This window comes from Misgurnus anguillicaudatus, chromosome 1, assembly GCF_027580225.2.
Source record: "Misgurnus anguillicaudatus chromosome 1, ASM2758022v2, whole genome shotgun sequence".
NCBI lineage: Eukaryota > Metazoa > Chordata > Actinopteri > Cypriniformes > Cobitidae > Misgurnus > Misgurnus anguillicaudatus.
This window is the reverse complement of record NC_073337.2, coordinates 12,330,655-12,344,045: the sequence shown is the minus strand read 5'-3', so window position 1 is coordinate 12,344,045 and position 13,391 is coordinate 12,330,655. Positions and strand designations below refer to the sequence as shown.

The 13,391-nt window shown below is 38.0% G+C and overlaps 1 protein-coding gene across 1 annotated transcript in view; it reads left to right on the top strand.

Moving 5' to 3' along the window:
- Positions 1-13,391, top strand: part of gramd4a (GRAM domain containing 4a) — a 52,806-nt gene that overhangs the window by 11,921 nt on the left and 27,494 nt on the right. The window contains 1 exon segment of the mRNA XM_073866492.1: positions 4,680-4,788. Within this exon segment, the coding sequence (XP_073722593.1) occupies positions 4,680-4,788 (109 nt within the window).

Sequence of the window (13,391 nt, the reverse complement as noted above, 5' to 3'; positions counted from 1 at the left end):
TGATTTCCCTTGTTGTCAGAAATAAACTACTGTAAAAGGATGTGGAAGTCTAACGGAAGTTAGTTTACAAAAGCCATAAGTTTTGCTGCTGAAACCGTCTATATAGTCGACATAAAATTGCAAAATTTTAGCTGGGGTTTCACAGACTAAGTCACATTTATTGTAGTTATTATGTAGTGTTGTAGTCAAGACCACCTAAACCGAGACCAAGTCATGACCAAGACTTTAAAGGGTCGAGACCAAGTCAAGACCAAGACAGGCCGAGACCAAGTCAAGACCAAGACCAGTGCAAGTCACTGCATTAAAACACTTTTGATAAAATGTGGAATATGCATATGATTAGGCACTTCTCGTCTTTCTGTGTGCGCACGCGTGTGTGTGTGTGTGTGCCATGAGAGAAGTTATAAAATATTCAAAGGCATTGCAGATATGTGGGAATTTATCTTTGTCTATAAGCAAATAAAAGTGAACAAACACTAAAGAGCTGAAATCAACTTAACCATTTATTCTGAACTGTCTTTCCATGGCTTGGCATCCACTTAACACAAGTGGATAGAAAATGTAATGTTCAGTATTAACGGTCATTATTAGGCTGGCAAACACCAGACCAGTCTCATAGAAATTGAGACATGGTCTGAGGACCACATGCTCATTTTCTGGTATTTGAGGCGTGGTTTACGAATGCCCAGAGATGTTTATTGGGCGCGACAAATGTCTTTCAAATGCGTCTGTACGTAGCTCATAGCCAATCGTTTCAATTATACCAGATGACGTATGTAGAGATGACAGATGACAACTTTTATTGGTACACTGAAAGCTATGCAAATAAATTGGTAGCTGTATATTGAAATTCAAAAGCAACACAATTTAGTGGCACTGTGACAACCACAGTACATGCATATTGACAATATGATATTAATAAATACCACGTACCATTTATAAGTTAAATGGACTTTGTTGACGACGATGCCTAGCAGGTTGGTCCTATAACACTTTGTGGTTGTCATGTCTTGCCATATCTAAACATCCTTCTTGAATATGAAATTGTTTAACACCAAAAGTTGCTCTTATTTTAAATAAACTTGCATTCAAAACTACTTCGAACACTAAGGCTGGATTGAAAAGTAACTTCACGTCTGTTGCCACATTGGATAAACAAAACTGCTTCAGTGTGTCACATAGACATCATCATCGTCTAGCTGCCCCCTCCCCATTCTGTGATTGGTTCCCTATTTGAGGCGAAAAATTGGTCCATGGTTTCCATGCTAGACTTGCAGCATGAATACATTTGCGTGCAAGGCAGCATGGGGAAACTCAGACTAGGTCATTATAAGAATGAATAACATTCAGAAAATGTTATCTTCAGACTTTAGTTAATGCAAGTTAATATAACAACCAAACTATCGGTATCGACATCGATTTCAGCAGATATCAGTCTGAATCATCGTAAAAAAAAATTATATTGGTGCATGTAGTTAAGTTTTTCATGTGGATGGTTAGAGTAGAAGTTTATCCAGTGACCTTTTATATAAGGTTGTCAGGATGGTTTTCTTTGGCATAACATGCTAAGACACTGTTTCTATAACTTAATGCATATTGAGCAAAGATGAGCTTGCAGGTTGCATATGTGGCAGGTGAGCACTGCCATAGAGGGTTTAATTTATTTTAGGAGCGTGTTCACACATACACTCACTCAGACAGGCCGATGACATTTTTTAGAATATGATATTTTTATTCTGGTCGTGGTTATCTGCCTGAAAGTAATGAGACAGGATTTCTGTGGGACTCTTATCATCTCACTATTGCTCTCACTTTCTCTCCCAAACACCTCCCTAATTTGGTCTCATATTTCTTAAAATACGTTATGCTTTGCTTTTGTCCATGTGTATATATGCATTTAAAACACGGCTAAGGAGATATATTTACTGCAGTGTACGTGTGTCATGCCAGGGTGCTGTAGAGACCTCTGCCTGCACTGACAGTCGCATTGGCCTCTTAAAGAAACCCTCTCTCATTTCTCTCTCTCTCTCTCTGCAGTGCCTCCCTCTCTGCTAATCTCTCACTCACCTACTTTCTCTCTCGCTCACTGCGGCTCGTCTTTCTGCAGATCTCGTGTTCTGTTGACGTGTGTGTGTGTGTGGTGGGATGGAGTCGTGCTATCAATGAGTCCTACAGTTTGCATTCGGCTGTGTAATTGGCCTTCAGCTTGAGGTTTGTCTTTGTATCATACTACTACAGGAGGACAACAACATACAGAGGGCTGGTTTTCTGTAAGTCATTGCTTTGAGATGAAGAGTGTGTGTGTGTGTGTGTGTACGTGTGAAGGATTCTGATTTACGAGCAATTATTCTTTTGAGACTAGTTCATAAAAGCTCTTTGATTTAATTGTTTACAAATCGGTTTCGGTTTCAGTTTCAGTGGTTCTGAAATTGAAGAGCAATTCACTGACTGAGAACCATCTCATTCAGACATGCCTTGTTGACGGTTATCTGGTTGAACTGTTTAATCAAGTTAATCAAAATTTATTTGACTCATTAAATTAAAACCGTCTGTTTCAGGTTTGACTTAGGGTGACAGTAGGGGTGTAAGAAAAAATACTGATGCATGTGAGTATAGTGATATTTAGTTGGGCAATACTGTATCAATTGACAAAAATGCAATATCATGGCAGGTGTTTCATTTGGAGTTTACATCTCGACCACTAGATAGCTTTCTTCTTATGTCCGAACTTAATGACAGGAAGTACTTGCATAGGCATGCCATATTTTTTTTGCTAAGGTTTGCATATGGTGGTGTGTTCTCAATGACAGCTTTCCTAAAATTAAAATTTTAAAATAGCAAATATCCCAATATTCCCATCTCGGTTTTCAGTATCGCAAGGCAGGGTTGGTGCTAGATAATTCAGAATAAGGAGGCCTCCATGTTTTACTATGGGCCATATCCTTACCTTTTTATGTTATTATTATTATAAGTAGTAGTATATTATTATTGTTATTATTATTATATGGCACTCTAAAATGCTTGGTTCTGATTGGCCATTTGCGACATTCCAAGGTATTTTATTCTGAGATAACAACCGCCAGATTCCGTAGCGAGTCAACAGGCACAGTTAAATACTACGAATTAATACGGTATAAATATGCGTAAGTAATAGCATGAGATTTTATTTTATTTATTTATTTTATTTACAAATGATCAAATCAAATGTGCTTTTTTGACTTTGAACTTGTTTTAATGCTTCTTGGCTTACACGGTAGGAAATGGATTTCCACCGAAGAAGGTTTGTAATTCTTAAAAAATATAGCTTACAAAAGTCATCAAATCTGTTTATTTAAATATAAATCTGTGTCTATATATTTACCCGTATAGCAACTAGCCGTGTTATTAGCGGGATAATGTAAAGCCAGACGGGTTGTTTTTGCAAATGAATTCTTTCTGGGTGATTTAAGTCTTGATAACCTGGCGGGATTTATTCTAAAATAACGACTGGCTGTAAATTATCCCTTACTTTTACTTCAATAAACCTAATCAAATACTAAACGTGTCACTCACTATAAAACCATAACTTATCATGACGCTAAAGTGCAAGACTATTGATAGATAACTTGCGCAAATCATAACATCCAGTACATAACCAAATAAATGCCAAAGAAAATGTTACTAACAGATATACACCACAATAAGATTGTTAAGGGCTGGGGGCGATGAAAGCAGGACGCATTAAACTTTTTAAGAATAAGGTCCTTTTAGTTTTCGCAAAATTTCTTCGTAAGTTCTCGCTCAACTCCCCAAACAGCGACAGCGACTTTTAATGCAGACAAAACACTGAGAAAAGCTTCAAGAACTTTGTGTTGTTCAAATATAGGTGCAGCGTGTATGTAATTGACTGACTATGTTAGCACTTCATTATGGGTTACTATATACATTTTTTTAAAATAAATTATACCCTTAATTTTAACCAGTATTTATTAAGGGCGTTCGATCGAAATTAAGTCACAACCTCAAACTTGCCACGCCCCCATGACACATCCGGTCTGCTTGCCAAGTGGGAAAAAAACACGTGTTGAGTGTAGGGCTGTGCAAAAAATCGATTTATCTGGGTTTTAAATTGAACTACTCCTTTTAAAGGTGCTGTGTGTAGATATTAGCAACATCTAGTTGTAAGATTGCAAATTGCAACCAACTGCTCAGTTCAGAGAAGCTACGGAAGGACAAACATGTCGTCATCATAGTGACAACGTAGAATCGAAACACACTTTGTAGAGCAGTTTATCTGTTTAGGGCTACTTTAAAAACATGGCAGAGCAAAATGGCGACTTCCCTGTAAGGGGGCACGTGGTGTATGTATGTTGATAAAAACAGCTTATTCTAAAGTAATAAAACAGTTCATTATGTAAGGTCTTTACACACCATTAAACATGTAGTTATGTACATTATATTGCATTTCTGTCAAGAGATTCTCCTAAACGCTACACAATATTTTTAAAATACTTCTCAAATTGTACAAAATGTTGCTGGTATTAAATGTGGTGGATGCATGGTAAACCCCAATCACCGAAAGTAAACTTGTATCTGTAATGTGACAATAATAGTGTCTTTTGCCTCTAGCCGCTGCAAAGTTTAGAAAGGTTAAAAGGTCATGTACAAACCGTTTCATAATTTTGTATGTTTCCCTGCAGGCTGGTTCAGGGACTCTGGCTGTCATGCAAGACCTGAGGAGTGAATCAGAACGTCTTAATGAGGTCAAGGGTCATTTGGAAATTGCCTTACTGGAGAAGCACTTCCTCCGTGAGTACTAGACTGTCTGCTGTCCTTTCTTTTATTCTGATGCATGTGTGGAAAGGGAAGTTTGTTACATAAAGTTTATTGTCTCTGTGATGAGCCTTTGATGCCCATGTACCGTATACAGGGCAGAAATCTTCAGTACAAACACAAGAGAGTTTAAGTGCTTAATGGTGATGATTATGTATTTTCGGCATCTGGTCAAGAAGGGGAAGGACATTGGGTTTAGGCTGAACTCAGAGCCCTCACCGTGGATAGTAGGCTGCATGATAAATCGCATGCGATTAGTCATGCACATCTTGTCAGTGACAAGCTGGGCCATATCGCATACATATCGCAGGCGATACGTCCGCAATAATGAATGCGAAATTGCCCCGATTGTCAGCAATCGACAGCTTTGGGTAGTAAATGCCGCTCCATCTGAAAGCAGGTGATGGCCATTTACTACTAATCAAGAAACTGGCGCTGCGTCCCAAAAGTAGTGCTTTTTACATACTATATAGTATGGAAGTAGGCGGTTTGGGACCTAGCTTGGCTTTACTGACAAGATGCACATGACTATCGCATGCAATTTATCGTGCAGCCCTACAGGATGCCAAATATGCATTAATTATATTCAATTATAAAGCAGTGAAATATATTCTAAAGAAAATATGTGTGTTTGTGTGCAGTGATGTGATGTTTTCCTTTGATAATATTTGAGAGATACAGTAAAAACATATGCTATACAAATACATACCGTAAAACTTCAAATAATAGCCGAGTCCCAAATAGACGCCTGTCTCTTTTAGACGCCTGGTGTGACGACAGGTTTGGGTAAATAAACGCCTGTCTCAAATAAAGGCCTGGTCTGTTTTTTAGTTTCGGGTTGTATTTAATCTTCTAAAACCCGTCAGATCATCTGTTTAAGCCAGCTAGTCAAAGTGTTCAGGGTTGCTTGATGATTACCAGGAGCAGGTTTGGAGACACCTGCCTTATAGAAACCATAGTTTTACTACAGAAAAAGTATAGCAAGCATGTTTTTGGCTAAAAGCAATTTGTATTACCATATGTTTTATAGAAATATCACAATCAAACTGGTTTCGGTAATGAGACAATGGTAAATTTGTGGTTACAGTGGTTTAGCTACAAATAGTAAAATGGTCAATAGCTGACTCTATTGACTCCCCCATACTCTGCGATTTGAAGCCTATTGGTTAATTAAGTGGAATTTGAGCATGCCGAAATGGGAGGGGATTAAGCCCTATATAAGTCTGAGTCAAACGCCACACAGTACCTTTTTCGACTGAAGTGCGCAGACAAAAACACAATGGTCGTTCCTGTTATCTCAGGGAACCAGCGTCACATGAGTAACCTTATCGTTTCCTTTTGATGTGGTTTACTTCGCATTGTGTCAGTAGCTGACTCTAAGGAGAACATATCCCATCATGGCGTGCTTATAATGGACTTGAAGTGCCTTTGCTGGAGAATAGCCGCTAAATAGAGTCCCAATTAAACAAGTTGTTTGAGCGAGTTTGGGAGTCCACCCACTCTCCATCCACTGGCCGATGAAGGGCAGAGGTGGGCAGCCAGCTACCGACTCTTTGAGTGGCGGAAAGCTTGGAATAGCCGTGTTTATCTGTACCATTGACCACCAAGAGGACCTGGGCAACGCAACAGTAAGTGCGCGTAAAGTGCGGGGGGCACCAGGAGCCAAGAGCTCTTGATGAACCTCCTGGAAAAATGAGGCTTGTCCCTGATGGGAAGGCTGACGGCTATGCAAATGTATTGTCGTATTTTGCTTGTGAATGGCACAGGGTATGGCGAACTTAGCTTATTTCAGGTAATGAAGACTTCTCCTTCTTCTCATGCAGTTTACACAAAATGAGATATTTGTTTAAATAATCTAAAAGTAGCCATTCCAAGCATTATGCAGACATGTATCTTTTGTTTGTCTGACGAGTATTCGCTAAGTTATAGTTAATTTTGTGACGCAGTTCTGAAAGGACATTAAGGGAGAGAGAACAGAACGTGCTTCATATTTATTTTCTCAATTTTGCGAAAAACACAACACTTTGTTTTTTTATTGGGAGTGGACACAATAAAAACTAGACACTTTAACGTTTGGAATGATGTATAAATCATATCTGCATGTCCAAAATCAGCAGAGTAATGGTCTCATTGCACAGTGATTAAAAAAAGGTTGTGGCGCCCGCACAGCGGTGGACCCCTGAGCCTGAAGTCTCATAGTTATTGTATGGTAATTATACACAGATGAGCCATAACATTATAACCACCCCAGCCTAGCAATGAGCGCACCTGGCAACCAAATGATGGCACAGGTACAGTTCATAGAGAGATATGTAGACCAGCTTCGTGTCTGAAGGAGTAAAGCTGTGGTTTTATCGGATTTTGATAGAGTACAAATTGTGATGCCACTGTGTCTCGGAACTTGAATCTTAGAAATGGGGTGCATATCCAAAGCGGTGCACAGCTGGGCAACTGGCATCCAGCTGCGTGTCATCTGAAGCTTATTGATGCCTGAGTTGAGTAGAGATTGTCGCCATTATTCACAGCGACCACCACAGGGCCACAATTTGACAAATCATCAGGAGCTACAACAGTGGTGACCAGGTCAATGTGCCAGTTCATCACAGCTTTCTGCTTATGTGCCTGCGACCCAGCCTTGTTGTTTCTACTCTTTAATAACAAGGGTCAATCAGAATGACTGAGAATAATTTGCTTTCTGTATGTTTGTTCCTTGGGAATCAAACTCATGACCTTTGCCGTGTTAATGCAATGCTGTATCAGTTGAGCTACATGAACACACTCTTTATGGTTCTTATGTTAATTTATGCTGTATACGGAGTGTATGATGAACAGATGCTGAGGTTTGACCCACTGCTGACATCAATTCCCACTTGTGACTGATAGTCTATTTTAAGTGTGTGTGTGTATTCCTGCCTTTGAAGCTTGGACCAATTTAACACTGCATTAACAGTTACAGTAAGTCACTTGTGCCGTCGTAAGGAGATTCCCAACAGACTCTGGTCTTCAGTATTGTTTTTATGAAACTAAGAAAAATAGTCCTCATTGGCCCTGTTTAGCCATTATAAAGAGGTATATTGTTTAAGTCTTTAAAATGTCTTAGATAATACTTGTTACATATAGTTTTGAAAAATAATTTCCTGTTTTCTACAGATATCTTTATTTAATGATTAAAGAAAACCAAGTTCATACGTCTATGTGGTGTTTCTAATATGTGCCCCTCCTGGAAAATTCAGTCACAATGAGAAAATAAAAAATGAGTTAGTTATTTGTTATGTCCTCTATTGAAAGACCTTTAAAATGGTGTATAATTTGTTAGAATCGGACCGAAATCAAAAAGCTACACCTGTTTGAATTTGTCAGCAATGTTGATTTTGATAAAAATCTATTTAAAAATGTTCAACCTTTAATAAGTTTCAAAAACAAAATTACCACAACCATACTTTAAAGGGGACATATCATGAAAATCTGACTTTTTTCATGTTTAAGTGATATAATTGGGTCCCCAGTGCTTCTATCAACCTAGAAAATGTGAAAAAGATCAACCCAGTAATTTAGTTTTGGTAAACCATTCTCTGCAAGCATGTGAAAAAATAGCTCATTGAAATTTGTCTCCCCTGTGATATCAGAAGGGGATAATACCACCACTTAATCTTTGTAAATATATTTTCCACTTTTTTCTTTTATCGTTTGATCTTATATCTTATATTATGTTACACATCAGAAATTTTTCCACCAATCATGTATACGTGTATATCGGGATCGCACGGTTCAAGGCCCCATTTACTTTACATGTTTAAAGCGACTCAATTAAAATGTTTTCTCTCTTATGTGGCACAGACCGGATATGACCCACGAACGTGTAAGTAGAAAAAAAACTCATAGATTCTGATATTCTCAGATCAGTTTTAGGCTTCATTTATATGTGGAAAAAACTCGATATGAATCGGATACATGCATTCGCATCTGCAATGTAAGCGAGTCAGTATGTTTACCTTCAATTTTGCCAAATGTTCAGTGTAAATGTTCATATCGGAGTCACTTTTAAAAGATATCGTAAGTGGGTCATAAAAAACAGATACAGGCAACAAATTGGTATTGGACATCAATATTTGTAGTAAAGAGCTTTTGCACACACTTTGGATGTGTCAGATCAGCGCGATTGAGATCATTTTTATGTCTTGTCGCTCCTAATAACTCATTCAACATGCATATTTTAAAACCTAAACCAAAACATCAGATGTGCAAGTGGTGTGCTTCCTATGGACATGCATTCTTTATATTATGAAAGACTTAAGGTACAGCTCTCAGAAAATATGATCACTAAACCTCAAATTAGACCATGACATTTTTCCTCTACAGTAGCTAAAAATTAAGACGAATTCGACATGGGTCACGTATAGGCTTTAAGCCAGACTTTGTGCAAATTCATTGGTCAACACCAGTGGCAGCGTTTCATGAAAACCTAGGGTATGGTATAATTTCCTCTGGTCATACAAGAATGACATTCTCCAATAACAGATCTATAAAACCACATTATATATGTACATTCTCCACCAACGTGTACAAAATCATACGTGTATTACATCATCAACGTGTACACCATACTAAAGATTGCAAGGAAGTGCACTTACAGACTACAACAATACGTAAGCATTACAAATGAAGACAAAATTAAAAAAGGAAATATTTTAATCCTGGTTGTCTGAAATGCTGTAATTTTTAACTTAGTGCAACTTCAGCAACAGATAAACTACCAAGATCCTTTAAACACAAAACATTTCCTAATTTTACTGTGACAATTCCTCCACAGCCAATAAACAGACTTTTAAATGATGTGATAGCACATGAGTTAACCAACTAATACAAACTAAAATCTTAAAAAAAATGTGTGTGTCTGTGTGCTTGCTTGCGTGCATGTGTTGTTGGGTCATAGTGTCACAGTATGTCAGTCAAGGTTTAGTAATGAGATTAAGAGATGAGAAGTTCATAGCCTTCTCTGTAGCCAGATAAACCAAACTAATGCCAAGAAATGTTGGATTTGACATGCTTCAATTTAAATTACGCAGTGTATTGTGATAGGCTCCATTTAAAGGTGCCAAAGAATGCATTGAAATAGAATGTTAAATTGTATTTTGATATTTACGTAGAAGGTATGTAACTTTATTAAGTTATTAAATTCAAACACATTTTTACATGTTCATTTACAACCCTAGGATTTGTCCTTTGAATGACATTGACAATTTTTGTCCTATTTGGAAGGGTCATGAATAATAATATTGGCTCATGCCAGTAGCTCACATTAGTAAACAGACCTTTAGAGTCTGTATCAGATTTTGAGGAACAACTAATTGTTTAGAGATTGTTAATGGACGTTTCAGAGTGGTAAGTTTGTGGGTTTATTTTTAGTATGGACCTGCAAAACATAACTGTAAAGTCAATAGTAAAACTTCAGCCTAAAGCCATAGCATGAATTAGCATGTTCAATTCAATTCAATTTTATTTATATAGCGCTTTTCACAATTGTTAATTGTTTCAAAGCAGCTTTACATGAATACATGTAGGAAAAGCATAGAAAAGCAAGCGTAGTAATAATGTAACGTATACAGTAAAGTAGTAAGTTAAGCCAAAGGTGGCGGACTCTCCAGGGGATGAAAAAACCCCTAGGAGAAAAACCTTCCTGGCTAGTCCAGGGGGAAAACTCCTAGAAGGAGAAAAACCCCTGAGAGAGATACAAATATATTTAAATATATAAATACTATCGGGGTGGGTAAGCGGATTAAACTGGTTCCGCCGGTGGTCGTTGGTCAGGCATCGGCTGGGCATCACGTTGAAGGACGGTCTGTAGATCAGTGGTGTGATGACCTTCACAGCAGCAGGAACTGGGTCTGTTTGTCTTATTCGAGGACAAGACTGGGAGAGAGAAACAGAATCCTATAAGCGTAGGGGCCATTTGCATGTAATGCAAGTGTCATACAGTATTGTGGTTTAAATCAACTTGGTTCCAGACAGGCTAACTATTGTGCCATAAGTATATTACCCAGATGAGTTATGTGAATGCTTTGTTAAAGAAGAATGTCTTAAGTTTAGACTTAAATTGATCGACTGTGTCTGATACTCGAACATTATTTGGTAAATCATTCCAGAGCTTAGGGGCCAAGTAGGAAAAGGATCTACCATCTTTAGACACTTTTGATACTCTAGGGATAATTAAAGGCGCTCTAAGCGAATTGACGCATTTAAGACCATAAAACATTTTTTGTTACATACGGCAAACATCTCCTCACTATCTGCTTGCTGCCTGTCCGCTGATCTAACTGTAAAAAAACGCGATCTCTGTAGACAGCCCAGGCTTCACAAACGGCAATAACAACATATTGGCCAAACCTAGCACCACAAAACAAAACAAAGCGTTCCAGCCAATAAACAACAAAAAGGATTTGGGGGTGGGGGTTGGGCGCGTTCATGAAAGCACGGAAGGGAGGGGGAGGAGTTAGCTACGCTCTGTCTGTTTGAAAACAATTCAAACGTCAACAGAAACTAACGTCTCGCAGATTCGCTTAGAGCGCCTTTAAGTGGCCAGAATTTTGTGATCGCAGTGTGCGTGATGGATTGTATTCTGATAATAATTATTTAATATACGAGGGTGCTAGGCCATTTAAGGCTTTGTAGGGGATTAGTAATATTTTAAATTGTATGACATATTTAACTGGTAGCCAGTGTAGAGATGCCAGAATTGGACTTATGTGGTCATACTTTTTAAATCGAGTTAGCACTCTTTAAAAATGAACCAGCATGTAGCGCTAACTCAGCAGTCACAACTTTGTTTTTAGCATTTTAACAACTTTGTAATTAATTGAATGCTTAATTTAATGTTGGGGGCATGCATCTCGACTGTAATGTCACAGTCGGTGTTATGTTGAGATTGGCCTATTTTCCAGTGGTCTTTTGCGTGCACGAGGTTTACCTAAAAATGAGGAAGCAAATGCATTTGAGGCTCATGATATGTCATTACCTTGTACAGAGCGCTTATTATTCATCTATGCCTAGGTAAATACAGTTTTTTATTCTATGGCACCTTTAAAGTTATTCTTACACAGAATTTATATTTTTTGTCTGAATAATTATTATGTAACAGTTCCCGTTGAAGACACGCATCATTAGCTGAGGTTTCCTTATCTTCTATTTACTGTGAGTCACTGTGTTTAACACGACGCTGCTTTGAAATTAGCCATTCTATTTCCTGCTGTATTTATCTCTCTGTTTCTCTCTCTCTCTCATTTCCTTGTTCCACCCTACAGATAATCACAGGAGACTTCAAGTAAGGGATAATGCAGAGGCAGCCGGCAGCCACTGGGAAACAAGCCCCGACAGTGTGACCAGGACCCGACGCGAAGCGGAGGGTCCCGTATCACACTGAAGGGGCTTATTTCCCAATAACTACCGGCTGCCTCTACATTATCCCGCTTATTACACGGCTACTTGCCACATAAGAAAAAAAACTGGACATGAATATGAATTTGAAACGTTTTATTGGCATATTTGTTTTAAATTAACATTTTTATCCTTCCGCGAAACTTTGCACAGATGCATAAAATGATCGTAATACCTTATTAAGATCCTCTGCTTCATACTTGTCTGTCTCCATTTTTTCTCTTTTAGCCAGTCTTTAAAAAGTTTTAATGCCCATTCTGTATTTTTGTGTGATGGCTTCGTAGCTGTCATGCTCTTTTTTGTCAAGTTCAGTCTCAGTAAGCTGTCTGTGTCTTGTCGTGGTTGTCGAGTGTTTGTCACAAGATGGCGCCAAACAGACAGTAATCTTTATTGATCTTTATTGGCGCGGAGCGATTTTACTTGTGCAAGTAGTACCGGCTATGCGTTATTATTTTGGAGCGGTTATTATTTGAAAAGAACGAACCTGCAAATGTCTCAACTGACCAATCAGAATCAAGCATTCCAGAGAGCCGTGTAATAAGTTGTCTTAATGAACTTAAAACAGGATTTTGCTAACCATTATAAAATCATTACAAATAATATAGAACCCTCTTTCAAACATATACAGTATGAGGCTTTCTGAACCCTTCTGCCGTGTGATTGTTTGTGAAAAATACCCAATTTTTACCCATATACATTTTATTGTTGTGACAAAGCTTCAACAGAATTTAAATCTCAAAATTTAAATTTATTTTGAGCATATGACCATTTTAGTTGTTTTAAAGGAACAGTATGTAAGAAATGTATATCAATTAATCATAAAATGGCCCTGATATGTCACTAGACATTAAGAAATGATTTTCATTTCAAATACTTATATCACTGACAACAGAGGTCTGGCCAGGATTTTATCATTTAAAAAGTGGAGTTGCAGCCCTCAACTGATGTTTTGTTGTCATGTTGTGTATTGGGCACCAGTTGTGTGATTGCAGTACCAGTTTTAGCCACAAGTTTTGTGATTGCAGTACCAGTTTTGGCCACAATCCTACATACTGTTCCTTTAAGTAGTAACAACACTATATTATAATACAGACTGTTTAACAGGTGCATCATAGAAAGACACAAACAGGCATCACTCCAATTCTCTT